General features: G+C 34.4%; 1 protein-coding gene across 1 annotated transcript in view; it reads right to left on the minus strand.

Moving 5' to 3' along the window:
* The window catches only part of LOC128994935 (eIF-2-alpha kinase activator GCN1), a 300,111-nt gene that overhangs the window by 157,127 nt on the left and 125,406 nt on the right, over positions 1 to 17,578 (minus strand). The window contains exon 33 of the mRNA XM_054419780.1: positions 10,126 to 10,336. Coding sequence (XP_054275755.1) covers positions 10,126 to 10,336 — 211 coding nt within the window. The remainder of the gene's footprint in view (positions 1 to 10,125; positions 10,337 to 17,578) is intronic.

The following is a 17,578-nucleotide window of genomic DNA, read 5'->3' on the forward strand; positions in this document are numbered from 1 at the left end:
CTTAACCTACAAATGCTATGACTTAGAACATACCTGCTTTCCTAGATAAAATATCCGAACTAATAGCGAGTGCAACGTGAACTTAGAAAAAGACTAGTAAGAATTTACAACTGTGAATTTCTCAGAATTGATTGACAGTTCAGACGAACCTATGGCCACAGACTACGGAAACCTACAGTATTATTGTATTAGTATACTGTATTTGTATTATAGTGTTACTAGCAGAGTACCCGTCCTTCGTACGGGGTTGGCATATAAGTATAAATGCTTATTGCAGTTATGGGAGAGGACACGATTAAAAAAAAATGGTCTTTTTATTTATACGGTATCCTATAGTGTAGCACACATCTACCATAGTCCTGATGTTCTACCACTGCACCTAAACCATGGAAACAAGTAAAGTTCTCATTGTGTACCACAACTTTTTTTTTTGCTAGTTGGTTCAAATTAGCTGTGGTCATTAATGCAAACAAACAACATAATAGTGCTGCACCTTGTTTGGCAAGCCTTATAACTTTTTAATGCTGTTTAATATCATAGAACCAACTTGTACAGTTGAAACGGCTGACAAAATTCTTTAATTTCTTTAAATATGAATACTCATAAGGTTAACATGAGATAGTCCAGAGCCAGAGCCAGCGGGGCGGAGACTGAAAGAATTTTTGAGGTAAGAATATGTTAATCGGGGATGTCATCTATCATCATACCAAATTTCAACCTTGTCGGTTTAGTTTTTTTCGCGTTTGCTTGTCACAAACATCCATCCATCCATCCATACATCCATGGTTTTTGCACTATAAACATAAAGCTATCACAATAGTTCCAAACAGACAAATAGAAAATTGGAAAATATAAATAAATATGGAAAATAGGGTAATTTTCTAAATATTTTAGTGAAATTATATAATTTAATCAGGCAAATGGAAATTCAGTCTACAGATTTGCTGTGGCAGGGGGATTATATTACGGTTTACACAAAAATAAATCAAAACATAAACCTCATAACACTCAGGAAAAGGGCCTAGGTTGATAGGGCAACGATTATAGAATCTTAATTATTTCCTATATCCATGATGAATGATTTCTTTTAAAACGAATTATTCCCAGTAAAATATTTATTACAGCATTTCACAAAAATAGAACAGACTCAGTATAATAGATCATAAACATAAACAAATGAAGTAACTGAAAGAATCATATACTAATTAAATTACATTAACATATGGTTTGACAGCTACATTTAAGTAATGCAAAATAATGTTTACATTCGGGCTAGTAACATCATTATTTTAAATTTATAATCCTTACCCTCTCTGTTCTAATATTCGTGCATTATTTAATATGTTTGAACCAGCTGTGTGGAATTGTGAAATCAAAATTAATTTTACAGTTAGTTCTGGTTGTTTACATTTTTAAATTTAAATTAGGTGAACCGACATATTGGCCCTCTGATCGTCAAAAAATACCAGACCTTCTTGATTTTTTCGTTACGAAAGGTGTATCCCGAGATTGTGTGACAATCGAGCAATCTCTGGACCTTTCCTCAGACCACTCACCTGTAATTTTAACAATCGCTTCAACTGTTATATTCAAACCTATTCCACCACATTTATGTAACAAAAATACAGATTGGAATTATTTTCGTGAATTAATGGATCAAAATTTAAAGATATCTGTGTGTTTGAAGAGCGAAGAAGATTTGAATCTTGATGTTGAACATTTCAACAAAACAGTTCAAGACTCCGCTTGGAGAGCAACTCCAGACCAGAATAAACTTAATATAAAACCAGGAATAAGCTATCCAATTGAAATTAATAGGAAAATTGCCGAAAAACGCCGACTCCGTAGAATATGGCAAAACTCTAGAGATCAGACGGATAAAAGAAATCTAAACAGGGCCACTCAACAACTAAAAAAGTTACTGTTTAAATTAAACAATGACAGATTTCAAGATTTCACATCAAACCTTTCTCCATCTGAAGCTAGTGACTACTTAGTGCAGTAGAAATAGGTAACTGAAAATATAGCTTAAGGTGGAACTAATTGCAACAGAAATGATTCTTGCTGTGAATGGTAGGTAGTATGCTTCTAATCAACATACTAAAAGTATACATCCGTACTGTGGCGCAAAATACGTTTTTTTGGCCGCCATCTTGGAAAAATGTCAAAATTTGAATATTCGTAAAAATAACTTTTTGGGTATCAAATTATAGGAAATTTAATACTGAAAAATGTTATAATAGTTGTTATAAGCACTATTTAGAAATACGTTAGTAGTTCAAAATACCCCTGCCGCAGCAAAGCTGCAGACTAAACGAATTTCCATTTGTCTTAATTGATTTTCAAATAAATCTAGTAATTCAGTTTTAAAAATCTTTGTACAACTACAGGGTGTCTACTACATTCTGGATAAAAAATTCATGGACAATTCCCGTACATTTAAGGACACTTTGCCGTAACCTTTGTCGGTGTCATTAGGCCTACCGAATAATTTTCCTGATTTGTCAAACTGTATTAATCTTGTTATTCACTGTACAGTAGTTGTACCAGAGAGAAAAGTAAATAATAATAGATAAGAGTTAAAAATTTCAAAATAGAAATTTATTGAAAGTAAACAAACATAGGCCTACCTATACTTTAGGTATAGCTTTTATAGTGTAACAGAGAAACGCAATCATTGTCTCCTGCGATAGCGACAAATATCTCCATCGGTCACGTAAACTTCATAACATAGCTTATCCGATACAGGCGGATTAATTTGGCATGATTTGCCCTGGCACAACGTTAGGTTCTCGACTACTTTAAAAAAAAAAATCTTTAATGCATATTGTTACTCAGTTCTTAGTACAAAATCAAGGTATGGTAAGCGGCTACCGATAAGCAATAAGCACAGAGTAAGATTATTGTATTTTCATTTGAAAAGTTAATATAGACACATAGCAATCATTAGTTGTTTATCTTAGGCTCAATTACATTTTCTTAATATATTTTACAGCTCTTTCAAGAATCAAAATACCCAGGCCTAGACCTAATTATTAAGGCCTATATAAACTGAGTAACAAACAATGAGGTTATAATAGCAGCAAAGTCACTATCATCATTCTAGTTCATAAGATTTAGATTGCTTAAAGCATACAACTCAATAAATACAATCAATAAATGTAATAAATCAATAAATATATGGGAAACAAAAAACATTGAAACCTGAATAGCCAACAAAATAAGACAAAGATACAGAAAATGCAATGACATAATTTGAAACCAAGCAGGCCTACATACTGTAGTGATAAAACATTAATGCAAACAACAATGCTTGTGGTTTTGTCAATTGAAAGATAAAATATCCATAAAAAAGGTTTACTTACAAAATAAGACTGTAGATTATTTACATGTTTAATATGAAACCATAAACAGTTTTATGACACTAGGCAAGCAAATTGAATCTTCAAGCCGAAAGTACAAGTAAGAAGTGAAATTTAACAGCCATTATAAAGCTATTATTTTCACGATAAAATAGGTTTGGGATCTAATAATAATTACCCTAGTAATAAAAAAAGAAGTTGTAAAGGAATAAAAGTGATACAACTTTTATGAGCTAGCTGCTGAGTCAACAGTTCTTGGAAGTACTTGACTTGACACTTGATTGTCGTGATAAAATATTAATGGGTTTGAAATTGCTAATGGGATTTTTATTGCATAATTACTCTGGTAATAAATTATGAAAATGTAAACAAACATCTGATAAACCTTTTATGTGCTCCTAAACAACTAGCGATCAATAAAATTATGGCCCATTAAAAATTTAAGGACATAGTCTGGCATTTAAGGACAATTCCCGTACATTTCATGGCCAGTAAAAAATTAAGTACAATTCCCGGTTTTCCCGGATTTCCCGGTTGGTAGACACCCTGAACTAAATCTAGAGTTATACTGGACCGATTTTATTGCCTAATGGGTCGTTGGAAAGCTTAATTCGTGTAGATTTTCAAATAATTATGAAAGTTTGATTTGTTTAAAGATTTGCTAGGTGAAACCAAGATTTGTTGAGGTTGCAAGCATGATCTTTTGACTATAAATCGATGATAAATAACTCCATTTTTAAACAATATAGGTTGTTTGTGATTTAGCAGTGTGCTTTAGGTAGATCCGATCTTAATAATCAATAATTCCAATGGAAGCTGGTATTTCACTGAAGGTTTTTAGATAAAAAAACCATATAGGATATGTTAACTGCTGGAATGCATTTTTAATTGAGGTAAAAAATGAAAAAAATCCAATTTAATTTTTTTTGTAGAGTAATACATTTGATGGATTAATGATGATGCTTGATGACAAATATGTCCTTGCATAGCTTTGAGACAAAAATTATGAAAATCGATCGGGTAGAAGAGCCAAACGAACTTGAAAAAAAAAAACAAATTTATCTCCCGTAAGTAATGTACAGGGAGGCAGTTTGTGCATGACTCGAAATATACGTCAAAATGAGTGCTGATGCTTGATGGCAAATCTATGGTGCGTCCATACCTTTAGCTTTAAGCCGGATTTACACTATGTAGCAAAACCTGCTATATAACTTTTGCTATATACCGTTGCTATATAACCTTTGCTGTATGAACAATTTACGGAAACTTTTTGTGATTCTATGGTGCTCGTGTTATATGCTATATGTAGCACAACCTCATTCGCATTCCGTATCGAAATGCGCGTTGAAGAGACATTGTTCGTGGCAGCTATCGCGGGGATCTTGGAAGTCAGAGAGAGAGAGCTGGAAGCGAAGATTTTAGCAAGTTTTAGGTTCGACCGCTTCTTGCTTCGAGAAATAAGTACAGTATAGCAGATTTATTACGGGACCTAAATGATGACGAATACGCTGACAGTCCATGATTAAAACGGGAAATACGGCTTCAAAAACGTTTTACATATAACCACAACGCCGGTTGTCACAGAACAGTTCAATTAAGTTTATAATTGCATCCCGATCCTACGCACTTTCCGTCACTTTCCGTTTCCAGTCCTTCCATTGTAAACAAAGATCGCTGAGCAAAACGTCCGCACCCAGGAGGTTCTGTGAACTGTTGGCACTAAATGATAGCAGATGCTAGGCGAAAAAATATATGTATATCATTACTAAATATGGCAATATTAGATGTAACACATATTTCTTTTGCTATTTACCGACTCCCGATGGATAGCACAATTTTAGCTATATATAGCAGGATCTGCTACATATAGCAGTGTTATATAGCACTTTTGAAAAGTTACTTTTTCTTCTTCTAGCAAATTGTATACAACATTGCTAGATGTTACACAAATCTGCTATATAGCAGGTTTAGCTACATACAGTAGTGTAAACCCGGCTTAAGGCCAAAATTATGAAAACCGGTCTAGAAGAGCTAACCCGACTTGGAAAAGAAAAACCAATTGTTTTTATAGATGGCAATAACTGATTTACCAGTATGTATAATCTAATCATACGAAACATGAGTTAATAATTTAACAGCTTATCGTTTTATTGTTATTTAATCGATTTTTCTTTGATTAAATATTGTTGTTAATAATTTGCATTTGTGTTTAAAGTGTGTTCCTTATGTTAAGCGTGTAATTCTAATGTTATGTGCTTAATATGTACCAAATATTAGTGAGTAAAGTGGTGTATGGATTTCATAACCATTATTTTACTAGAGACCGTTGTATTTAACCCACAATGGGCTCTGTTGCTAGTCTATTAAATAAATAACATTAGGTTTAACGAAACGAGTACCTAGGTTTGCTGCTAGAAGGAAACTAATTAAGTGTGATTTTAGTAAAATATTAATTGTTTAGTATAAAATAAATAAATCTGCAAAGTTTTATCAAAATATATCCATAAAGAAGCAAACTACAACATTTTACAATATTCTCCATAAGAATAACATGGGGATTTAAAATTTCCAATTTTTTGAATTTTCTCCGTTACCAATAACCGTACAAAAACACTTTGATATACTTAACTATTTGTTTTTTAAGCTCTTTAAAAAGGTCTAGAGAGAAATTAGGAAATGTTATGTTTTAAGGGTAAAAAAAAAAAAAAATTAAAGTATAAAATAACTTATAAATAAAAAACCTTTTAAATGGCACGTTTTTAAATGCATCTTTCTTCCCCATAGTGCATCACTGTTAACAGTATATTTTAAATTCAACCATTATATTCTTTTCCAGCATGAAATTTTCTATAATTTGATACCAAACCAGATTTTTTAACAATAATTTAAAATTAAACACTTTTTTTAATGGCGGCCAAAAAAGCTGTATTTTGCGTAACAGTGCAAATGTATATTTTTAGTATGTTTTTTATAAGTGTATTACCTACCATTTATAACTGAAATAATTTATGTTGCAATTAGTTCCACCTCCAACACTATTTCTACTGCACTAACTCCCTTTGGAAAGTTACAAAAAAACTTAAAACGTCCACAAATTTACATTCCACCTATTCTAAAAGAAGACGGTTCTTGGGCCAAAAACAACATCGAGAAAGCAGATGTCTTTGCTTCATACTTCAAAGAAGTGTTCAAACCATATAATATAAATTCAAACGTTGAACAAATTTTGGAATTCCTCAATTCTCCAAATCAACTTGATTTACCGATAAAATTGTTTACACCATCCGAAGTAGCTAAAGTAATAAAAGACGATTTAAACGGCAAAAAATCCCCAGGTTATGATCTGATAACAGGTAAAGTGTTGAAAGAGCTGCCTAGAAAAGGAATAGTATTCCTTCAGATGTCTTTGCTTCATACTTCAAAGAAGTGTTCAAACCATATAATATAAATTCAAACGTTGAACAAATTTTGGAATTCCTCAATTCTCCAAATCAACTTGATTTACCGATAAAATTGTTTACACCATCCGAAGTAGCTAAAGTAATAAAAGACGATTTAAACGGCAAAAAATCCCCAGGTTATGATCTGATAACAGGTAAAGTGTTGAAAGAGCTGCCTAGAAAAGGAATAGTATTCCTTACAGTACTTTTCAATGCAGTTTTACGCCTCAAATACTTCCCAATACAGTGGAAGGTTTCACAAATTGTTGTTATTCCGAAACCTGGTAAACCTTTAAATCAAGCATCCTCGTATCGGCCTATATCTCTTCTTCCCGTGGTTTCAAAAGTTTTTTAAAAACGTTTTTTAAAAAGACTCCAAATTATAATTGACGAAAAAGAATTGTTGCCTTCCCATCAGTTTGGATTCCGCAGAAAGCATTCCACCATTGAGCAAGTGCATAGAATAAAGAATGTAATCAAGGAAGATCTTGAAAATAAACGTTTTTGTTCATCTGCTTTTTGGACGTAGCCCAGGCGTTTGATAAAGTCTGGCACACAGGACTATTGTTCAAAATTAAAACTTTGCTGCCCCATACTATGGAGTGTTGAAATTGTATTTGTCCAAACGTTTTTTTCAAATTAAATATCAAGATGTAGTTACAGATGTGCATGAAATTGAATCAGGTGTACCACAAGGCAGTGTTCTTGGAGCTATTTTGTATATTTTGTTCATGTATGACCTTCCAAGTACTCAGGGTATTACAGTTGCAACATTTGCAGACGACACTGCTTTTTTGTCATCAAATCAGGATCCTATTCTAGCATCATCAAACCTTCAGGCTGCATTAGACGATTTGTCTCAGTGGCTTCAGAATTGGAAAATTAAAGTAAATGAAACAAAATCCGTTCAAGTTACATTTACTATGTCTACAAGAACTTGCCCCCCCAGTAACATTGAATAATGTAATGCTTCCACAATCCAACGAAGTTAAGTACCTTGGTATGCATCTCGACAGACGGCTTACATGGTATTCACACATTTGGAACAAACGACTTCATTTAAATTTAAACACAAACAAACTAAATTGGCTTATTGGTCGAAATTCAAAATTATCTGTTGAAAATAAATGACTTTTATACAAAATTATATTGAAACCTATTTGGACCTACGGTATCCAACTCTGGGGAACCACTTCAAACTCGAACATAGAAATAGTTCAACGATTTTAATCTAAAACACTAAGAAAGATTTTACAAGCACCTTGGTTTGTCACAAATAAAGTTATTCATCAAGATACAAAATTACCCTATGTTAGAGAAGAAATAAAAAAACGAAGTGAAAAATATCAAAGAAAATTAGAAATCCATCCAAATTTCCTGGCAGTTAACCTCCTCGATAATAGTGAAACTACATATAGGCTCAAAAGAGTTAATCCAATAGACCTTCCAAATTGTTTTAGTTCAATTTTTTTTAATTTTTTATATGCTAGTGCACTTGATGGAGTGTACCTAACCCATGTTAAAATGGTCATGAAATTTACTTACTGTTCTAGTATAGAATAGATTGTAAATAAATACTTGTTAAAAAATAGCTATTTACCTTACAAGTGTAGTAAGAGCGTTTTTACATCACGCAGGTGAAGGTTGTGCAACGAGCGGAATCGAGTTGCATAATTTACCTAAGTGATGTAAACACGCTCTTGCGTAACGTGTAACGTACAAGATTTTACCTGACCCGACGATATACAGGAGGTTACGAACAATATTAATCAATATCCATTTCACTCATCTTCTAACAGTAACGTTCATTTACAAACAAAAGCTAGGTTAGGAGAATTCTTCAAAACATAACAATAAAATTAAAGAGCACAGCTGATTTCTAGCGTTGAACGTCGTTGGCTCCATAGAGGTATATTTTTTAAGTTAAGCACTCAATGTTATTTAAATGGATTTCATTACATCACCGAGTGAGTTTTTTCAACTTTACATCACTCGAGAAGTAAGGAAGTTGTATACAACACGCTTGGGATAGGGAAGTTTAACATGGCGGGTTAGGTAAAAAATTACATTTTGTAGGTTTGCTCTTGTTACCATGGATACCATCAATCAATATTTTAAAATCTCTCACCTCAAATTTTTCAAAGCCCACGGGGCAGAGCCCTAGGACAATAGCGAAGAGGGAATAGTTGTATAATATATATCCTCGGAGCTGTAGCTTCATTTGCGTGCAATTTGAGCCCAGTCGGTTCAGTACTTTTTGAGATTATCTCATACAAACACACACCCACACATACACACAGACACCACTTCTTCTTTATAATAGTATAGATAGATAGATAGATAGATTACTATTACAGTATTATATATTGTCTGTTCTATGGCTAAAATACATTTTTATTACTGCATCAGCTGGAGACACTCTCTGAATATCTGCTTCAGCCATTTGTTGTCAAACATTGATCTCGTAAAATAGTGAAAATAGTTTTCGCATACACTAATAGAGCAAGGTTTGTACTAAAAGAAAACCTTCTTTTAGTTTAAAAAATACATGTTTCACAGGAAACAATTTTAACCATTGTAGTAACACCATTATATCTTAAAAAAAGTTGATATGTGATAGTTCACATAATATCACATTTGACGGATAAACCTTTTTTGAATTCGTCATATTATAAGTGTATGAAAATTCATATATCTGTCTATCAATCTCTGTGTACTTATCTCATTTCTGTTCAATGGAAGTTATGTAATTTCAATGATACCGGTACTTAATGCAATAATTAGTTCAATTAGAACCATTGAATATTGAATAATTTAAACATTAATCGAAGACGAAGCGGTTGACAACTTTCAAACAGTTGACTAGGCCTAGTTGCCTTCAATAATTGCAATGCGAACTGTATGCACTGAGGTCGGCAAACAGTGTTCACAGTGTGCAGGCACTTTGGACGTCGTGGCACTTGGACGTCGTGGCACTTGGACGTCGTGCAACAGTCAAATATTGATTGGACGTCGTGGCACTTGGACATCGTGCAACTGGCAGAGGCTTTGGACGTGGTGCAAATGATACTTTTTTACAATTCTACAGTGCGCTGTTTCACGACGTCCAAAGCTTGTAGAAAGACTATATTTTTGGCAGTTAACTTTTGGACGTCGTGGTACTTGGACGTCGTGCAACAACTCAAAAATTATGTTTTGGACGTCGTGGCACTGAAAAATATTATTGGACGTCGTGGCACTTGGACGTCGTGCAACACTCCCAAATTTATCACTCTCTTCAATTATCCTGTTTTGTAGTAAGAACAAAAAAAGATGTAGCCTACCGCCAGCTTGTCGTGGTAGATGTTGAGCAGTTTCTTGAGTGTGAGGTCCACCAGAGAGGAATTGGATTTTCGTAGCAGTGCTGCCAACGCCTCAGCCCCAGCCTGCTGTATCACAGGTATGGGATGTATCACATCTCCAAGCAGAGACTCGCACAGTGTCGTAGTATCCAGCCTGAGACCGGCCGCCTCCCACAACTTGTTGGCCAACTCTCTATAAAAGACATTTTACCAAATAAAGTAGTCCCTCAATAATTTGTCAGGTAAAGAACCAGGAGGGTGTCTGACTACCAAAATGTTAGATTACCAAGATTGGCTTTTAGCAAATTTCCCATATAGGGAATGGGCTATTACTGAAGGTCTCATGGTAAGACCTATTTGAACAAATTAAGACTATTAAGACCCAAGACCGATTTGCTTTTACGTTCTGATGTTCTCAGAGAAAAAAAAAACCATCCGCCCAGATTCATATGTCTTTTATATGTGTCCCTTTGCACGATAATTCTAATGAAAATCATGTGATTATAATTAAATAGAATACAAACATGTAAGTAAACCTACATTTATTCAAACGAACCAGCATGATTTGACTATGGGAACAAGGTTATGGGATGAAAATTGAGTTATCCCATTTTTTACCGCCAAAGATAAAATTGTGCAATCTCTTTCTAAATTACTTTGTTGAGCTCAAAATAAATAGTTTTGTATATTTAAGGGTTGTATGACTAATGATTTTGGAGAACTTTTGAAAAATTGTAAATTTTACATATCCATGTCTTTCTCATTAATTAAAAAACTGCCGTAGTTTGCTTGTTTATGAATATTTAAATTAAATTTGTGTATTTTATACTAAGCTATTAACATTTTAATAAACACACTTCATTCCCTCCCTGTAGCAGCAAATCCAAGTAATCACTAACATTAATACTAACTAGGGTAAATAGGAAATAAATCTGACAATTTTAGGGGAATATTTTAGTGAAAATATATTCAAATAAACAATAACAATAATCAATACAATAGTAAACAACAGTAATAACAATAAATAATAATAATCTATATATATATAACATCCAATGTATGTTTATTTGTTTGTATGTATGTATGTTTGTATGTATGTATGTATGTTTGTTTGTCCTTTGTGGACTCTGAAACCGCTCCACAGATTGTAATGAAACTTTCAGGCATTATCTATATAATTAATACGCTACATGAAACTTTGTCGGTTGAACTCCTCCGCCATTTCTTAACCGATTTTATCCATTGACGTCTCATTGGAAAGAGCGTATCGCGTAGATTTGCAAACTGGTCTTACATTTTTGAAAAAAAGTCCCTTGGGCTCTGCCCCAGTGGTTTTGAAAGTTCCCATGTTATCCTTATGAAGAACATAATTGTTTACATTTTGATCAGCTGTAAATTGCTGTTATTTATTTTTCAATTCAATAAAACGCATTGCGTATGTTTATTTACTATTTGAGTTTGTGTAAACATAACCCCCAAGACGGATCGTGTTAGTATGGTTGTATCTTAAATTTTTGTGTATTTATCGTTGTTTTGTGTCGCTATGACGGATCGTGTTAGCATGATTGTAACTTAAATTTGTGCATTTAGCGTTGTTTTGTGTAGCTATAATTTGTTTATTTGTTGTTTTTTTTTCTTTTAAATGCCTCCGACGTGTCGACAGCGAAACATAGACAGGAGGCGTAATCGTGATAACGACCGCAGCTACAGAACAGTGACACGAAATAGGCTCAACTATTAGGTTAAAAATGCGCCCTAACACTACCCCAAAACAACTTTTTGTTCTCAATTGGCCCTTTATCAATGACCTGTGTTGCCTGTACAGTGAGGCATTTTGAGAAGGAGAAAACCGGCCGGAATGCTTTAGGTTTATCATTAACGAAGATAGACATGGTATGAGTTACACACCGGTAATCTTTGAGTTGACTCTTTTAAATTCATTGTAAATATGAATTATTACTGTTATTCGTTTTGAAATAACTCCTGTAGTACTTTGCAATTGCTCGAATTCGAGCAACATGTACTCTAGTTAAGCAGTATTCAAGGATGGTTTGTGTGAAGTTTGGTGCAGATATGTCAAAAGGGCTCCGCCCCAGTGGTTCTGAAGTTTCCCATGTTAACCTTATGAGTACTCATATTTAAATGTAATTTGAGAATCTTAACAGCTGGTTCAACTAATCAATTTCAATCTGTGATGTTCAATAGTATTAAAAAGTTAATAGGTTTACCAACAGGGTGCAGCACTATTTTTTTTTAAATTTATGACAACAGCTAATTTGCAACCAAAAGGTGAGTGAGCGTAGCGAACGAACTTCAACCAGGACGTGATTGAGCCATGCGAACGAGCTTATCTTGAAAATGAACGAGCTTTTGACATAAAACCACATTAGGACAGGACGACGTCTGTCTGGCCAGCTAGTAAGATAATAAATATGACAATAGTAAATAATAATTTTTTTTCTTTTTCCTTTTAGTTGAAAAATATAAGTAAATGACAACAACATAGCAATTTGGACATATTTAATTTAAACGGGTAATAATAAGTGAAAGTGGATTACAGGAATGTAGGGCTACCACAAGTTGTTGTTTTAATAGACTAATTTGTGATAAATTATTGATAATTGCTGCCCAAGTTTGGAAGTATTTTAAAATTGATGAAGCAAACAACAGATTTGCGAAATGCATCATATTATTTAATAGGCTTATCTCCAAAGGTGGGGGTTCTAAAAGGACTTTTAACCTAATGAAAAATACATAAAAACCCACAATACCGGTACATACTCTAGGCCTACAAAACAACCATCACAGTCACCAAAATAAGCCTTTGTTAAATAATTTTTTTTCAATAAGCCTTCATCTTAAACTAAATTACCACCTCAAATTAATATGTAGGCATATTTTCTAAAAATGTTTCATGGTGAGGTAGCCTCTGTTATAAGTACTCATTTATAATCTAATTGTATTTTATATTTTGTTGTATTGGCACAACTGTAACTATCAGTAGTGGGGGAGCCTCGTCTGTGAGTCTCTTCCTTCTTCACTTTGGTTTTAATAAAGATGGCAGCTTTGAGTTAATTGAAGATGTTTGTTTTATTTAAATATATATGCACCACAGCCTACTTTAATAATAATAATGACTGAAGAACAATCGCTACATGGCGCTGCGTTATATATATCAAATTTAAAAGTGAATGTTGCAGTTAAGTAGTAAAATTTACAAATAACAAAGTGACGCCAACAAAACCTCATGGTAACGGCAGGGGTAAGTCTACATTATGACAAGTTTCAAGCCTCCAGGGCCATTAATTATTAATGAAGATGTGGCTACAGAGTGGACACTTTTTAAGAAACAGTTTCTGTTGTTCTTGAAGGCAACTGAAGCAACGGGAAAGGCTGAAGATGTGAAAATTGCTCAGCTCTTGAATGTTATTGGGGCCGAGGCTCTGTCGGTCTATTACACTTTTAAGCTAGGGCCTGAGGAAAATTTAACCCTCAATCAAGTCATCAATGCGTTTGAGGCTCATTTTACGCCTAAAACTAATGTTGTGTATCAGAGATACCTATTTTTCAGGTCTCAGGCTGATGGGGAATCGTTTAATAGTTTTTTGACGGACTTACGTAAACTTGCTATCTCATGTGACTTTGGGGATCAAGAGTCAAATTTAATAAGGGATAGGATTGTCATGGGAATCAACGATAACTCGACTCAAGAAAGACTTTTACGAGAAACTAACGTAAAACTTGATGACGCCGTTAAGTTTTGTAGGCTAATCGAGTCTAGCAGGGAGCATGTAAGTAACATAACCAAAGACAAAGTGGTTTTTTCTGTTAATGATAAATCTTCAACTACACAAGCTCCAGTAATTAAGGAAGAAGTAGTACATGAAGTGGGCCTACGTCAAAGGAAAGGTAACCAATGGGGCCCAGGAAGTGGACAGCAAGCTAGGCCTCCTAGGCCTGTCAACAACAAGGACTCAGGTAAACCTTATCTTTGTAAAAAATGTAATACCACGCACCTAGCAGCACGCTGCCCAGCCTATGGCAAGCGCTGTCTCCTGTGTAATAAATTAAATCACTTCTCAGTAGGTTGTTTTAAGAACACAAGAAAGCAGTTTAATAACAAGTTCAAAAGTAGGCCTAGTGGTAGTGTCAAACAAGTAAATGACATTCTTTGTGACGATGAATTTTATATTGACAGTATAGGATCTGAAAAAACAGCGGAAGGAGGTTGGTTTGAAAATGTGTTAATAGGTCCCAGTCGACACGAAGTTGAGTTCAAGTTAGACAGTGGTGCGGAAATAAACATATTGCCTTTACAGAAGCTCTTGGAAATTGATTCAGAACTAAGTGATTTTGTGACACCGCCTAAGATTAAACTGGTCTCCTATGGTGGTTTTAAACTTCAAATTGAAGGTATGATTTCTCTCCGCTGTCATATTAATAGTAAGCAGTCCACAGAGGATTTTGTTGTAGTTTCAATCTCTAAATGTGTTCCAATATTAGGCCTACCCTCCTGTATAAGGTTTAGCTTAATTAAAAGAGTTTGCTCTGTGACTAATTCTCAACCCGACCTAGTCAGTCAAAATAATGATGTTTTTTCAGGACTTGGATGTTTTCCAGGACTTTATAGTCTTAAACTAGACCCAACTGTACAACCTGTAGCTAAGCCTCCAAGGCGTGTACCATATGCTGTACTACCTAAATTGAAAGATACTTTAGAGCAGTTAGTTATGTTAAAAGTAATAGAGAAAGTACAACATCCACAAAGCTGGATTAGTAACCTAGTCATAGTAGAGAAACCTAACAAAACTCTAAGGTTGTGTCTAGATCCACAGGAACTAAACAAGGCTTTACACCCAGAACCTTTTTTAATCCCTACTTTAGAGGAGATCAAATTAAAACTAAGTGGGAAAAGCTACTTTTCTGTGCTTGATCTTAAAGATGGATTCTGGCATGTTAAATTAGATCAGGAGTCAAGCCACTACTGTACTTTCAGTTCACCTTTCGGTTGTTACCGATTTCTTAGACTGCCTTTTGGTATAAAAGTTGCACCAGAACTTTTCCAGAAAATTAATTCTGAAGTGTTTGGTGACATTGATGGTACTACCGTGTACTTTGATGATCTGTTAATTTGCGCCTCAACTGAAAGAGAGCATGATGACATATTGAGTAAAGTTCTTAATAGAGCCAGGGAAAAGGGTGTAAAATTTAATCCTCATAAAATACAGTATAAGTTAAAGAAAGTTAACTTTTTAGGTCATGTTTTCAGTGCAGAGGGTGTACAGTTAGATCAGAATCATGTCAAAGCAGTGTTAGAACAGCCTAATCCATCGTCACGAAAAGAATTGCAGTCCATGTTGGGGCTTTTTAATTATTTTCGTGAGTTCATACCCAACATGTCATATATTACGTGCCCGTTGAGAGAGTTGTTAAAAAAGAATACTAAATGGGAATGGTTGCCTATTCACTCTGAATGTGTGCAAAAACTAAAAAACATTGTTACGACAGCACCAGTGTTAGCTACTTTTGACCGAAACAAACTTATTGAGGTACATGCGGACGCGAGTAAAGATGGCATAGGCTGTTGTATACTGCAGTCAGGTAGGCCAGTATCATTTTATTCTCGGAGTTTATCTTACTCAGAACAGCAATATTCACAGGTTGAAAAAGAGTTGTTGAGTGTTGAAGCAGCAGTAACAAAATATCATCATCTTTTATATGGTAATAAGTTTGTTGTTTATAATGATTCTAAACCATTGGAGTCAGTAATAAAAAAGCCACTACATAAAATAATGTCGCCAAGGCTGCAACGTTTGAAACTTAAGCTTGTAAAATATGACATGACTATCAAGTGGCGTCCTGGTAAAAGTATGGTTGTAGCGGACTGGTTGTCTCGTTCTTTTAAAAGTGATGATGTTTCAGACCAGGATAGTGATCCTGTAATTGATTTAGTGGAAGTTGTAATACCATGATTTAGCCATTTCTGAGAGTAGGAAATCTGAGTTTGTTAATGCTACGCAGCAAGATCCTAGCCTAAAACTTGTCTGTAAGTACATTCAAGGTACGTGGCCTAGTGTTAAGAAAGATGTACCTGAACATGTTAGAGTATATTTTGATAAACGCTATGACTTGTATGTATATAATAATCTAGTATTTTTGAATGATAAATTAGTAGTTCCACATAGCCTAAGAAAGGCCATGCTAGAGTTATTACATGAAAACCATTTGGGTTGTGAGAAAACAAAATCTAGAGCCCGACAGTTGCTGTATTGGCCAGGAATGGCCGGTGATATTGATAGGCTAGTTCTAAGATGTAATATTTGTCAAAGGTACATGAATGCAAATGCTAAAGAACCCTTAAGATCACATGAAATCCCTGATTTACCATACAATAAAATTGGTATAGATATTGCTGAGTATGGGGGTAAAATCTATCTTATAGTGGTAGACTACTTTAGTAAATGGTTAGATTGTTTACCGCTAACATCTAAAACTAGTACAGATGTGATACGGGAACTGAAAAAATGGTTTGCAATTCATGGTATTCCCTCTAAAGTAATTGCTGATAATAATCCGTTTGGGTCTTATCAATTCAAAACTTTTGCAGCTGAATGGAATTTTGAGATTGTCAATACAAGCCCCTTATACCCTAGATCGAATGGCCAAGTCGAGAGAATGATCCAAACTTTTAAGAAAATTCTCAAGAAATGTTGTGATGATAACAAGGATATCAATTTAGCCTTGCTTGAGTTCCGTAACACACCTGTAGTAGGTAACTTATCTCCGGCTCAATTACTAATGAGTCGTAGGCTACGAAGTAGAGTCCCAGTGTCTGCTAACTTGTTAAAACCGCAAGTACATGATACTAGTCTAGTAAGTAGGCTTCTTTCTAAACAGCAGGAATTGTCTGCTAAATATTACGACAGAAGTACTCGTCCTGGACGGTACTTTAAACCACAAGACAAAGTATATGTTTACAATGTTCACTCAAGGATTTGGGAACCTGGTCTTGTAGTAGGCTATACAGCTAACGTAAGGTCATATGTTGTAAAACTATTTCGAAGTGGAAGAGTTGTTACGCGTAATACATTTCATCTCAGGTTAAGACCTTCAGATGGTCAAAGTAATTGGTATAGTGACAATCATGACCAATCAATTGTCTGTGTTGAATCACCAATTAGGAATAGGCATTCCACTCCGATGTCCGGTAAAAGTGTGTCACAGCAACACGAAGAGTCAATCGTAAATAGTCCAATTAGGCCTATTGAACAAATGCCATCAATGAATGGAGATGTTTAAAATACAACTGATGAACCTACTTCCAGGTACGGTAGACCTCTTAGGAAACCCATTAGGTTTAACGATTACGAAATGTAATCAAATGTTTTGTTTTGTAAATGTAGCCTACTCAAATTTTAAACTTTTTCACTGATGT

This window comes from Macrosteles quadrilineatus, unplaced genomic scaffold (genome assembly GCF_028750875.1).
Source record: "Macrosteles quadrilineatus isolate MER2022 unplaced genomic scaffold, UCM_ALF_1.0 Scaffold_1__1_contigs__length_201487025, whole genome shotgun sequence".
NCBI classification, from domain to species: domain Eukaryota; kingdom Metazoa; phylum Arthropoda; class Insecta; order Hemiptera; family Cicadellidae; genus Macrosteles; species Macrosteles quadrilineatus.